At 44.8% G+C, this 12,531-nt stretch overlaps 1 protein-coding gene across 1 annotated transcript in view; it reads left to right on the plus strand.

Annotated features, from left to right (window-relative positions):
- The window catches only part of runx3 (RUNX family transcription factor 3), a 55,228-nt gene extending 43,216 nt beyond the window's left edge, over positions 1-12,012 (plus strand). Inside the window, exons 7-8 of the mRNA XM_019878274.1 lie at positions 4,796-4,870; positions 9,192-12,012. Of these exons, the coding sequence (XP_019733833.1) occupies positions 4,796-4,870; positions 9,192-9,661 (545 nt within the window). The 3' untranslated portion in view covers positions 9,662-12,012. The remainder of the gene's footprint in view (positions 1-4,795; positions 4,871-9,191) is intronic.
- The last annotated feature ends 519 nt before the right edge of the window (positions 12,013-12,531 follow it).

Consider the following 12,531-nt stretch of genomic DNA (forward strand, 5'->3'; position numbering starts at 1 on the left):
TGGCTGTCCCTCGCGGACATCAAAGTGTGGGTTGCTTCATTAACATAATTTGAGTTGTGGTGACATAAGTGCAGTTGCGCTATCAATCAAAAGAAATGTGGACAATGGGTCTCAGGTGTTGAAATTCACACGTCGGTTTACGACTGCTGGCATTTCTCCTTAGATACACCTCTGATACAAGGTCAACAAGCCCTGATCAAAAATAAACAAGCTATTCCGCATGGCGACAGTGGTCTGGCAAAAATAAATAAATAAATAAAAAAAAAAACAAAGATGGGGAAACCTGACTGCGAAAGAGGCTTGGAGTGGAAATGAGCATTCGGCACCCGCATACTATGACATGAAGGAGTCATGCACAGGCAAGGGTTTTACAAGTTCAAACAAAAAACTGCTGTTTTCATCAAACCCATTTCAACGAGGCGTTTACATATAAACAGACTTTAACTCCAGCCAGAGACTGTCGTAATTTGCAGATGCGGTACTTGGAATCCTCACTCGCTCTTGGACACATGGCAAAACTTCCCCATTACAACACCTGAAGATTTGCGACAAAATAAGACAGCACGTCGTCGTCGACACCTCAAGTCACCTTGCGTCATTTCCTTGCCTGAAATGTTTTGTTGTTTTTTTTGTTTTTCTCTGCTGTGAAATAGTGGCTCGCTTTTGTTGCCAGCAGACTCGTACAGTATCGCAGGCATCTGCTCAATTCACTGGATTCACGCACATGCGCACACTTAAAAAAAAAAAAAAAAACTAAACATACACACACAGCTTCAAGCTAGTAATGCAAATTCTTCACGTGTCCCAGACAGACAGGGTAATTAAGAGCTCATTACGGTGCATGCACTAACAGGATTCCTGCGCTTTGGCAGACATTGCGTTCACTGCTTGGGGCATCTGCTCAATACACTGGATTCACGCACACGCGCACACTTAAAAAAAAAAAAAACTAAACATACACACACAGCTTCAAGCTAGTAATGCAAATTCTTCACGTGTCCCAGACAGACAGGGTAATTAAGAGCTCATTACGGTGCATGCACTAACAGGATTCCTGCGCTTTGGCAGACATTGCGTTCACTGCTTGTTTTTGTTCTTTTGCGGTTACAGGTAAGCCTGCTAGACATGTAGCTCATTCCCATCAAACTGCGGAGGGAGTGTTTGTGTGTGTGCGGTTTAAAATTCAGGGTTTGCCTCGTGCAGTCAGGCAGATCTGACGCTCGAGATCTCTAAACTGTTATTCTAGATTGTCTGTGTGTGCACTGCATGTGTCTGTGGGTGGCAACTGGCTGTCTTCCTGTGATATAGAACGTGTTAATCCTTTTCCCATCTGACTGTGACCTCGCCTTCGTATATAGGCACTTGCCTCGCGTAAAGAGCAACTGTAATTTCACTCTGAGCTTCAAAAGCCTTTTGGAGATTCGGAACTGAACTGGATGAGGAGAACCGGCTTCTTTTTTTTTTGAGCAGCATTTTAACAGTCGTAAATGTCATAGAAGTCTTTAAAAAATGGTCATTAAAAATAGTAATAATAAAAACAAAACACAAAGAGCAAAGGTGTGATTTGAAGGTCACGTGTCAAATGCGTCTCTCACTGTTAGTTAACCAGTGCACTACCCCCCCCCCAAAAAAATCCCTACTACTGCATGTTTAAATCAACATAAACAATAGATATAAAATGTGATAGTCGTCACGGTGTAAATGATTCCGGTTTTGCCTTTCATGCTAAATCCAGGAAAAACTCAACACGCCTTTGGCACAGCCCCTAAACGATCAGAAAGGAGTTTTTAAAACTTTTTTTTTTTTTTACAGCATATCACATCCAAAAGAAAATCCTGGCACTTTTGCGGCCGTATCACTTTGCATGTTTTCCCTCCAACCCCTGTGCGTGTATGTGTGTGTTCCTCTCTGAAGTAGAGTATCAGATACGTTCCGCCATCGAGTCACTTGCTTTGATAAAAACTTGAAAATGTGTGTTTTTTGTCTCAGCAAGCACTCCGGATGATGATGTCGATAAAATTAGGATTGGAATGAGGCAGAAATGATCAACCTCAATTTGATCATGTACTCAACCTTGACGTTCCAAATCCTTTTTGCACTGTCGCCATTAATGAGACTCGGGGGCAAATTCCCCAACTTCCTCCTGTTCCGCAGCACACATCTGCTGCAGCTGTGCCTTCTTTTCCTCTGGTCTGGGCTGGAGAAAATTCCGTTTGATGGAGAAGCAGCCTAACATAACCAGGCCCCTCCCGCCTCGTCCACAGTGACCACAGTGTTTACTCCACATAAACAAGCCGACTGGCCCCCCAAGTTCGAGGTGGCGTTCTGCTACCGACACAGCCAAGAGCATCTGAGTAATTCGCACATCCAGAGTGACATGATCAGCCAATTAGGCGCATGAGCGAGACAGGAAATTTGCACCGCCAGGTAGCTACGGCGGGGACGTTAAAGTGTGGCCGTCACCCTCGAACAAGATTGGTGCCAAACCTCAGAAGGAAGCTGGCCCTCTCAGGCCAACGCAACCAAACTACGCCTTAAAACACGACACTATTTATACAACATGTCAATGGCCGCCATGAAGTTTATTTGTTACGGTGCCTGTAATCTTCTCTTGTGGTTACCCTCTCTTTTTGACCCTGAAAAGAATACTTTGGATTGAGAATGTTTCAAGCGAAACAAAAAAAAACAAACAAAAAAAAAAGAAAAGAGGAAGTGAGAGCAAATTGTATTTCACCGTCCTCTATTGTTTGTGGACGTTATAATTCCACATCAGCGTTCGGCTGAGTTTTACATTTCTGCAATTATAGAAACTACATGCGCACCATGAACAGTCTCTATTGAGTCTGGGGGTAAAGAGGAAGTGCGGGGGGGGTGACAAGCCCTCGAAAAGAACTTCAAAATTTTCAGCCCATGTGTTTGTTTTTGCACACATTATAAGTGAGGGCTCAAAAGACATATCAAATGTCCAACATAACTGAGCCAAGGCCATGTTCCTCACGTCTCTCGCACGCTCTCTCTATTCTCTCTCTCCTCTCGCTGGCGTCTTTCTTTCTTGCTGGCTCGTGCTCTCGCATTCTCTCCCTGTTGCGGTGCCTAAGGCCTAAGTGAAACAGGAAGCCGGCACAAGGGCCCGCTTTGACTGTTTCTCAATGACACACTTCATTTTGCCGAGCGCATCACATCTGAGAGGCGTCGGAGAACCAGGAGTCACGAGGACGGACGCCATTTTGGCTCAAAGGTTTTCCTGGCCACTGCACATAAACTTTAAAAAAGTATTTTGTGTTTAGTTATTTCCTCCTCAATACTAAACAGGCAACCGACCCCCCCCCACCCCCCATGCCTCCAAAGCTGGCTATTAGCGATACAGCCGTCTCGTTCCCATTTACAGCCCCTCAGCCTCACCCACTCCCCCAACTCCACCCAGGGGTGGGCCTTTTTATTAACAGGGGTAATCTGTGCTTCTGGTATTGATGTTGTCTGCTGGCCAATCAAAATATTTGAAGGAAATGTTTATTTTCTTGAGCAAATCACACCAGCTGCTTGCAAGTCAGCCTGAATAAGGCCATTTATATGTAAGAATTTGCCATTGTGAGCCATAGTGCAGGACCTCTCGGGGACTGAGTGCTGATTTGGTCCTTTGCAGTGGAAGTGAAGGGGAAACGTGGGTCTTACGCATGCTGAGCCCAGTGTGGCGATAGGTGAACACCAGGTTCCATCCCTTCCTTGCTTTTGGCATCCACATTTGCCCAAATTTACATCGGGTTTCCTCACTTGCAGTAGTTGATCTGCAGAGGACATGACTCCATGGGAGTAGACTCTGTAGACGCAGCAAGATATTTTGGACAATTCTACGTAGATTAGTTTGGGTAAGGCCATTTTCTGTTGCAGCATGACTGTGCCCCAGCATGTAAAAGATCCCCGAAAGGCACGCTTGCTTGATCTGAGCACGGAAAAACTTGGATCCTGCCTCGCGACACCGTCAAACAGCTCGGGAATTGACAACAACAAAGATGATGAGCCAGGACCTCTGAGTCAACATCAGGGGACTCTGACCTCACAAATGTTCTTGTGGATTAATGACGAAAAAAAAATCTCAGTTGCATGCTCAGAAATCTGGTCAAAGTCTCAGAAGGGAGACCATCTCCACCTTTTCCATTGCCTTTGGCGTTTTTTAATGGCTTAACACTATAGTCCGTGTCGTGTATCGGTTGGGTGTCGAAGACATGTTGAGTGGCCCGTGTACGTCCATGTGTCGAGATTTTCAGCGAACTCAGTGCAAGCTGACGTGAGTCTAGTGCATCATTTCAGACCAAGCGCAAACAGAGCCTGTTTGTGTCAGCCCTTTTGCGGTGTGGCCGTTGAGTGCGAAGCAGGGTCCCACGCGCTGGGCCAGCGGGTCCGCGACCTTCGCTTGCTTCTTGACAGCTTTACTGGCTGGGTTGCAGCTGCCTTTCACAAGTCTCCACTGCCCCACCATTGTCTCGCCTGCAAGCGACCCATCAGGTCTGTTTTCTCCAAGGCTGCTCTCACTCTGGTGAGAAAATCAGCCGTCACTGCCCACTGCTCAGTCAGCAGAGGCCAGCCTGTGACAGGAAAACGCACCTCCAAACCGCCACATGCCAAGACAGTTTGACGGGTCTGCTATGAAGGGGCTTTTTTGGGACTGAGCTTTATTTATATTGCGCACTTCCTGACCCCGCACATGCACCAACTACACATTGCTCTACCCGCCACAAAATACCGGAAGTAGAATTCACCGTCGTGTAATGGGTATGCAAATTGTGTTTTTCAACAGCCCTGTGGCAAGATCAGATGGACACCCCTTCTCTGAAGACATGCAAGGTGGAGGAGGATCTCAGACCGTGGCCCGGTAAGACCTTGCCAAGACCTGACATCTCTATTGGTTTTACGAGACAGACCTTTTTCCATTTTCCTCACAAGAGGGACGTCTCTGCAAGCTTTCACTTGAATTTAAAGAGCCTCGTGTGTTTTGTCTACTGTACACACACAATAGTGTCTGAGCGTGTGTGCGCGTGCGGTTCATTTGTTACTCATAAGGTAAAGGGCAACTAATAACTGGTAAGGTGAGTTCACTTTAGTGCGAGGTGCCTCGAAACGGATCTGTTTGCACAGCCCAGGAGCATTGCTTATCAAAGCAGAGATTTTAAAATAAATGTGTATTCTGTCTAACTTGAAAGAAGGCAAAAGAGTAATCATAAATTAGAGTTGAGACTGTGGAAAGGCGGGCACAACACAGGGTGTGCCATTCTGACAGTTTTGGAGTCTGTTTCATTTTGCCCGTAGGGCCCTTGAACAGCCCAGAACATTCCTAGGACGCCACCACCCTGCTTGACTTTTCTTCATCTTCATCTTTTCCTCCCACTCCTTCTTTCTTTCATTTGTTTCTTGGCAATTTGGGTTCTCTCACTTGTCAAACAGCTCTCTTATTCTCCTATTTGTGCCCGACCCACCACAAACCACCACGCCACACAACAAGCAGTGAGTCATCGATTCATACGATGATGAAAAAGCAAAAGCAAGGATCACAATGACTTTTACATTGACCCAGTAACACTGCTTTGTTTTGGATCACTTTCTCACGAACAAACAGGACCATTTTTGACCAACCGATTGACAACAAAGAATAAATAAAAGGATCAATACAGAGATATGGGATATTTTCAGGTCTAACACTTGTGTAATGTTCAGGGGTTGTTTGAGAAAAAAAAATCATTCAGCCAAACTATTCCATCAATGTTGGAAGCGTGCAATTAGCTAAAGGGCTAGACGAATGAGTTACGATTCCGGGGCAACGAAAGGGTTTGTAAGCCTGATTGATGAATTCCCATTTTTGGTGTTTTGCTCTGATTGCATGCGACAAAAAGGGCACAAACAAAAATGTTTGCAGTAACGCGGAGCACGCAGGAGAGCTGAATGTCATTTGCATTCAACGTGACGCATTGTCCTGTAAGCATAACAACTTGAATACACAACTGAAGATTATCTATGTTCACTCGGGACTCCTGCTCTTTGCTTGTCGAGCAGAAGCGCGGCGGCGGTGGCGGCACTATGTCATCCACACCCAGTTATCAGCATTAATTGCATGCGTTATGACATTCAAGTTTCTAGTTACCCAAACCAGTTCTTCAAAGAGAACCTGCCAACCTCACACAGGAGGTTTAATCGACTTTAAGGTTTAGCCGACTTTAATAAAACCTCAGTGCAGTTTGTCATTGTATGTTAAGGAAGGTATGAGGAAAAAGATCAGAAAACGATTGCCGGTCCACCCCATTTCTTTCCCTTTGCTCATTTGCCTGAGGCAACAGTGCCTGTGTGCTGGCCGTCACAGTTTGCATCAAGCCTATGTAAACATTTCACAGGTGAGCACCTGGATTTGCATCTGCGCTTTACTAACCACCTCATGCATGCACAGTCAAACACACACACACACACACACACACACACGTACACGGCACCGAGACACGGTCGTTTCAAGCTCGCCCTCGCGTTGTTAACAAGCAAAATCCGTTTTCCCCATAAGCAAATGAGTCAAACCTCCTATCCAATCTGGGTTACACGCTTCACTGTGGACTAGTGGTCTTTTTGAGCTCAGCCAAAATGAGGCGAAGGACTCCACCCCAGAATTAAATAAGTGTGTGCCGCTACGCTTCACAGGGAGAGGAGGAAAGAGAGCAACGGAACACTGTGTTCTTATAAAAAGTTCTGGTTCCCTGTTACTCGCTTTGTAGCCTGTGAACATCAGAGACTTTGGACTGTGCCAAGCGAGCCCTCTGGGGTCCATCTCCTCTCCTGTCCTTGCAAACACATTTCAGATGAGCCTAATGGAGATCATGTGTGGTTTGGGGATGCAGAGGTTACAAGCAGCTACTACTAGTCTCAGTTTTTCTCTGCCAACGATACACCACAGTTACCACAGCCACAACAGTGAAGCCTGTACTTATGATGGGTGGGGGCAGGAAAGTATGCTCCGTGGTTAGCAGAGAGAGAAAACAGACTGCAAACGTTTGCTTCTCCATGACAAAACAGTTTGTGTAGCCCTTTCCTCTAGAGGGAGCTACTGTACCGCTGAGAATTTTGGGTGGTAGCAAGCTCTTCTTGGAATCGGGCCAAGAGCTTTGAGACTGCACGAGCCCATTGCGATGTTGTGATATGTGTCCAGTCGAGTTTCCCCTGAAAGTACACAGGAGTCGATCCCCACCGCAGTTTAGCCAACACGCTTCCACCAACTCCAATAAAGTGGGGAGCATGTGTGAGGCGGGCCGCGCCGCCGCCACACCGCGCCACAGCCCGCAGGACCCCTCCCCTCTCGACGGTACTGCACCCTGAGACCTAAAAATAGCACGGACACGAGAAGAAGAGAGACAGACGGAGAGAGAGAAAGACAGACAGAGTTCTTTGGGGAGTCCGGCAGGAATTAGTGTGCCGACTCCACTTCACCCGAATCAACAGCAGCTGAAGGCTCGAATTTTCCTTGCGTGAAATCAGATATGAACTCCAGCGCCTGGTAGACTCTGGAAAAAGAAACAGCCCCCACCACCACCACCACCACCACTAGACTCCGTCACCCCCAAAAGAAGACCAAAAAAAAAAAAAAAAAAAAGCACGCAGGAGGACCAATGGAAAGTGCAAAGGAATATTTTTTTAAGTTGAAAACGGAGCCCAGTTCTCCAGACATAGGGAAAAGACATTTGAACAAGTCTGTGGCACGCAAGTTTGGCATTTTCCCCCCTCAGGGCAATAGCATGCAACTGCTTGCTTCACTGATACAAGATCCCTTTTTTCTGCCATCCAAATCCATATTTTACACTTGCAGTCATGTGGGCATGTTGGATGCATGAAAGCCACAAGCAGTGAAACAAATGGACTTGTGTGTGTGTGTGTGCGTGTGTGTGTGTGTGTGTGTGTGTGTGTGTGTGTGTGTGTGTGTGTGTGTGTGTGTGTGTGTGTGTGTGTGTGTGTGTGTGTGTGTGTGTGTGAGAGTGTAATCAGCAGGTGTCACCAGGTATGAGGAACTCTATTATGAGCGTCAACTGGATTGAGGGCGTTTACGGTTATGGCTTCTGGCCTTATTGCCTCCATTCAAAATATGTCGGCGTAAACACACTCAACAAGTCAGGCAAAGCTTCAGTATGTATTCTGGGTTCGAGCGATACCTCGCCTGTACTCAGGTTGGAAGGTGGATCTGGTCTTACTCTATAGGAGCTGAGATTACAGTGGAAGCTAAAACAATCCCTGCAGCTCTGCTTGTTTTTCATGTTTTCGGTTGAATAAATATTACCATGTGTCAAGTCAGACCGCAGGCTTTGCTTGGAGGATTTAACCATGAGGTTGAGTCAGGACACTTCTCGCAGGTCTTTGACTGTGACACACGTTAATTCATATGATATTGCCATAAATGCTTTCTTTGTTCTCGGCCTTTCCCTTCTCCTTTGCCTTTGTTGTCTTCGTGTCTGCCTTCTGAGGATGATTTATGATGAGTTACACAACAACAGTCCGGCAAGTTGTCTGTGGTTGCACAAAGCACCCGTCGGGGCTCACAACGCTTCTTTTCATTGCTCTGACAAAGACAGAATCTTTTATGTTGTTGTGTTTTTAGAAGAGCAATAGGTGGGCTGCGCTGAGGGGGTCTCTTATGTTCAGTCATCTTTATGAGGCTGTGGGAAGATGACGTATTAGTATTAAGATCATTGCTAAGAAAACATTTCGAACTGAGACCCAACCCTGTTTAGATGTTAAAGATGTAGTAGACTTGGGCTGCGGACACACATCCGTGCGTATTATTAAAAAATGTTAACTTGACTAATTTTGGATGCTTGAAACAAAATCTGTCTCTATGGTGGTTTTCAAGTGCTATTAACTCAAGCAAAAGCCTGAAAAAGAAACTGAACTGGTTACACTTCCAAATGCCTCCATTGCTGGATATATTGTTGAACTAAAGGTTGAACAAGGTAACAGCACACCGTTTAAAAGAACATATGAAAACAAACGCTGAAGGTGCAGTCTTAAACCTGGCTAGATTTTTCCGCAAAATGTCCTTTTTTTTCTGTGAACCAAGCGCAAAGTGCGAAAATCAATTTTTTAAATCCGGTGTGTAAAAATGCTGTGCGAACAGCTCATTTCCCTCTTTTCTAAATGCTTTTTGACAATCCGACGTTTGTTTCTGCCAACAGGGACAACTGATCTATTCCAGCAGAGGACCACTTTCCCGTCTCCACTGACTGACCCGCGCTTCTCAGACCCCCGCATCCATTACCCAGGGGCCTTCCCTTACTCCACCAACACTTCCAGCACTGGCATCAGCGGCCTCAGCATGTCGGCTCCATCTCGATACCACACCTACCTGCCACCTCCTTACTCAAACAACCAGAGCCAGAACTTCCAATCCAACTCCTACTTGTATTACGGCACAGGATCTGGGTCCTACCAGTTCTCCATGGTGGCAAACGCCGGGGGCGAGCGCTCCCCCACCCGTCTCCTCTCCTGCTCGGGGGCCTCGGGCACCGGCGGCGCCAACAGCCTAATGAATCCGGGCCTGAACACCCAGAGCGACGGCGTAGAGGCTGATGGCAGCCACAGCAACTCCCCCACGGCCATGAGTGCCTCGGGCCGTCTGGATGAATCTGTCTGGAGGCCCTACTGACTGGCAGACGCCTCGAATCCGATGATGCAGGAAGGGTGGAAAAGTGAAGAGAATGATGAACAAAATCCTGAACACTGAAAAAAAAAAAAGAAACCAAAAAAAAAAAAGATACATGATGCATGTTTGTCTTTTATTTCCATGGCACTCGCTTCTTAAGACTTTCCGCATTTGACGCTGACGAAAGGTCCACGTATTTTGTAAACTGCGTGAATTTTTGCACTGTGCTAAGATATGTACCCTTTAAGCCTATAAAAAGCCACATGAGCTGAGAGAAGCCATACAGTTAACAGCAGGCGGTGGACAGACTCTTCAGACTGAGTCAGCCCTCATGAGGGTGGAGGAGAACAACCAGACTGAATGTTTGCCCCATGAGTGACTCAAACATCCCTCCAAGGCTTGGCTGCACTGCTGTAGCAATCAGTCTTTCTAAGCTTCCATTTGGAATTATGCAAAAACATATGATGTCAAATATATCTTGAAAAAAAACAAAAACAAAACAAAACCCCGGTTGCATCTTCACATGCTCAACTGGTCCTAATTTATTATCCAAATGGACACCTCGGCCTTGGTGATGCTCTACGCGGGTTGGCTTCAGCACAATGGACGTCCTCTGCTGTGACACCAGTGAATCAAGTTGGAGCAAGATGGTGGACAATATTTGGAGAAATGTACAGAGGAGAGTTTGTTCTGATTAAGTCGGTGCAGGAATAAGCCCTTGACTCTTTGCCTATTATTCAGGCATTTTTTTCCATGAAAGAAAAAAGTCTGGCGTTTTGAAACTGGATAACACAATTTACTTTTTTGATATTTATTTGAGCCAAATTCCGAGGAAATGTGTGCATATAACCCCACATCCTTAAAGCATTTCTTTCCTTAAAGCATGCATATATATATATATATATATATATAGATTTTTTTTTTTTTTAACAGTATATGCATATCATGTTTTTGTTTTTAAATATACATCTGGAATTCGTGTAATATATTGCAACTAAATTATGAGAGAGAAAAAAACAACGCAGCTTTAATGTTATTATTTTGTCTTCCAATGTAGCTTTGATGCACTAAAAATCTTTATTCTGTATGAACCACGCCCGACAGACTTTGTTAGTGAGATGGATAGCCAAAGCTTTTTCTCTTTTAAATTGCCCAAATTTGCCTTTCCTGCGCTTAATAAGCCATTTGCTTAATTTTTTGCACTATCCAATTATAATTCCCTTCCCCTCACCGCACCTCCCGCATCCTATTCACAGACATCTACAAACCTGTTTGTTGTGTTCATTTTCATGTAGATATTTGCCGAATGCACACATGCACAGCTCCTAATGTAACATCCATGTACATACCGATATCACAGATGTGTGTGAGTGTGTTCACACTTCCCCCGTCATGACCCTTATTATCCTTCAGTCGCTGAAGGAGGAAGAAGAGAGAAGGTATGGCTGGGGCGAGGGGAGGTGGGGGGGTCACAGTGGTGTCTGCTTACCAACACCATAGGCAATTACGCCAAAGAAGAAAGCTGTTAACTGGTCACAGGCCCTTTGTTCTGGATAATCTGTCAAAACCTCGAAGCCCTTGTAGCCCTCGGTGTTGCTTTTGGATGAATTTACAGATCACTGGAGCCAGGGGATTCTTGACTCTGGCACCAATTCATACGCCCACACAGGATCATGTTCTTTGTATCAGGGTACCTAGCTAAGAGAAGCTCTTCGATAGCATATGTGATGACCAAAAAAACGGAAAGCATTTGCTCCAATTTATGCACTCATCAAAAATGTGTCAATTCCTCGACCATCCATCCATTTTGTAGAGCGCTCATCCTCAGGGTCACAGATGAGGTGAAGACTATCCCATCTGGATTGGTTGCCAGTCGTTCACAGCCTGATTGTGTCTCATTCCTCCCTCCTTGCGCAACAAAGAGCACCGTCCCGACTCCCCCTTTTCAATGTGGTTGAAGACTTTTTATTATCGCAAAAACAATCATGCAGCTAGAGAAACCAAAAATGCTTTTACACTTGTAAAAAAATGTGGTAAAGGTTCTGTCATTGTTCATGCAAAACTAGGAAGCCAAATTGTACAAGTGAATTGTATTTTAATGTATATCGGATTAACAGATTCCTTCTTGTTTGTTTCTTTTCCAATAGAATTCCAATTCTCTTTCAATATACCAAAAAAAAAAAAACCTTAACTTCCTTTCTTCCTTTTTATGCTCAAAGCATGTACATCTGATGTTAATTTAAAGAATCCCTCTATGTATTAATATCATTCATGTTTCTGTATGAGTGCTTGTAAAGTTTGCAGATAATGTAGTTTTTAATAATTGTAATTAAAACAAATGTGTTACAGTTTCATTTGCGGACCATCTTCATCCAATTCACGCACTATATATATATATATATATATATATATATATATATACATATAGTACAAAGAAAGTCCGGGAGTATTATGACAAGTGGTCACGGCCCACTTTGAGGGAAATCCCACCCAAGTTCGTTTTTTGGATCAGTCTTTTAATGGACACATTCTTCTATATTATTTTCTTAACTCTTAAAACAATACCATCTAGGTATGGCTCAAATATTGAAACTCAATGCTGCCGTGTCTGGATTGTGAGGCCGCATATAATTGAACACAGGAAGGTGTTTAAAGGAAAAATGTTCAACATGATGACAGGGGGTAGACTTCTCGTGCAAAAGCAGACACCATAACGTTGGCGGAGCATAAACCAAAACATCATTAAGGTTAAGGTTAATCGGGTACAATTACATGCCAGCACATTCTAACGCACGCTAATTCTACAGCATTTATCTTCTTTATTTGCACACATTGCATGCATGCCACCACCTCCCTATCATGTGAAACCATTC

Source organism: Hippocampus comes, unplaced genomic scaffold (genome assembly GCF_001891065.2).
Source record: "Hippocampus comes isolate QL1 unplaced genomic scaffold, H_comes_QL1_v1.1 scaffold470, whole genome shotgun sequence".
Classification (NCBI taxonomy): Eukaryota; Metazoa; Chordata; class Actinopteri; order Syngnathiformes; family Syngnathidae; genus Hippocampus; species Hippocampus comes.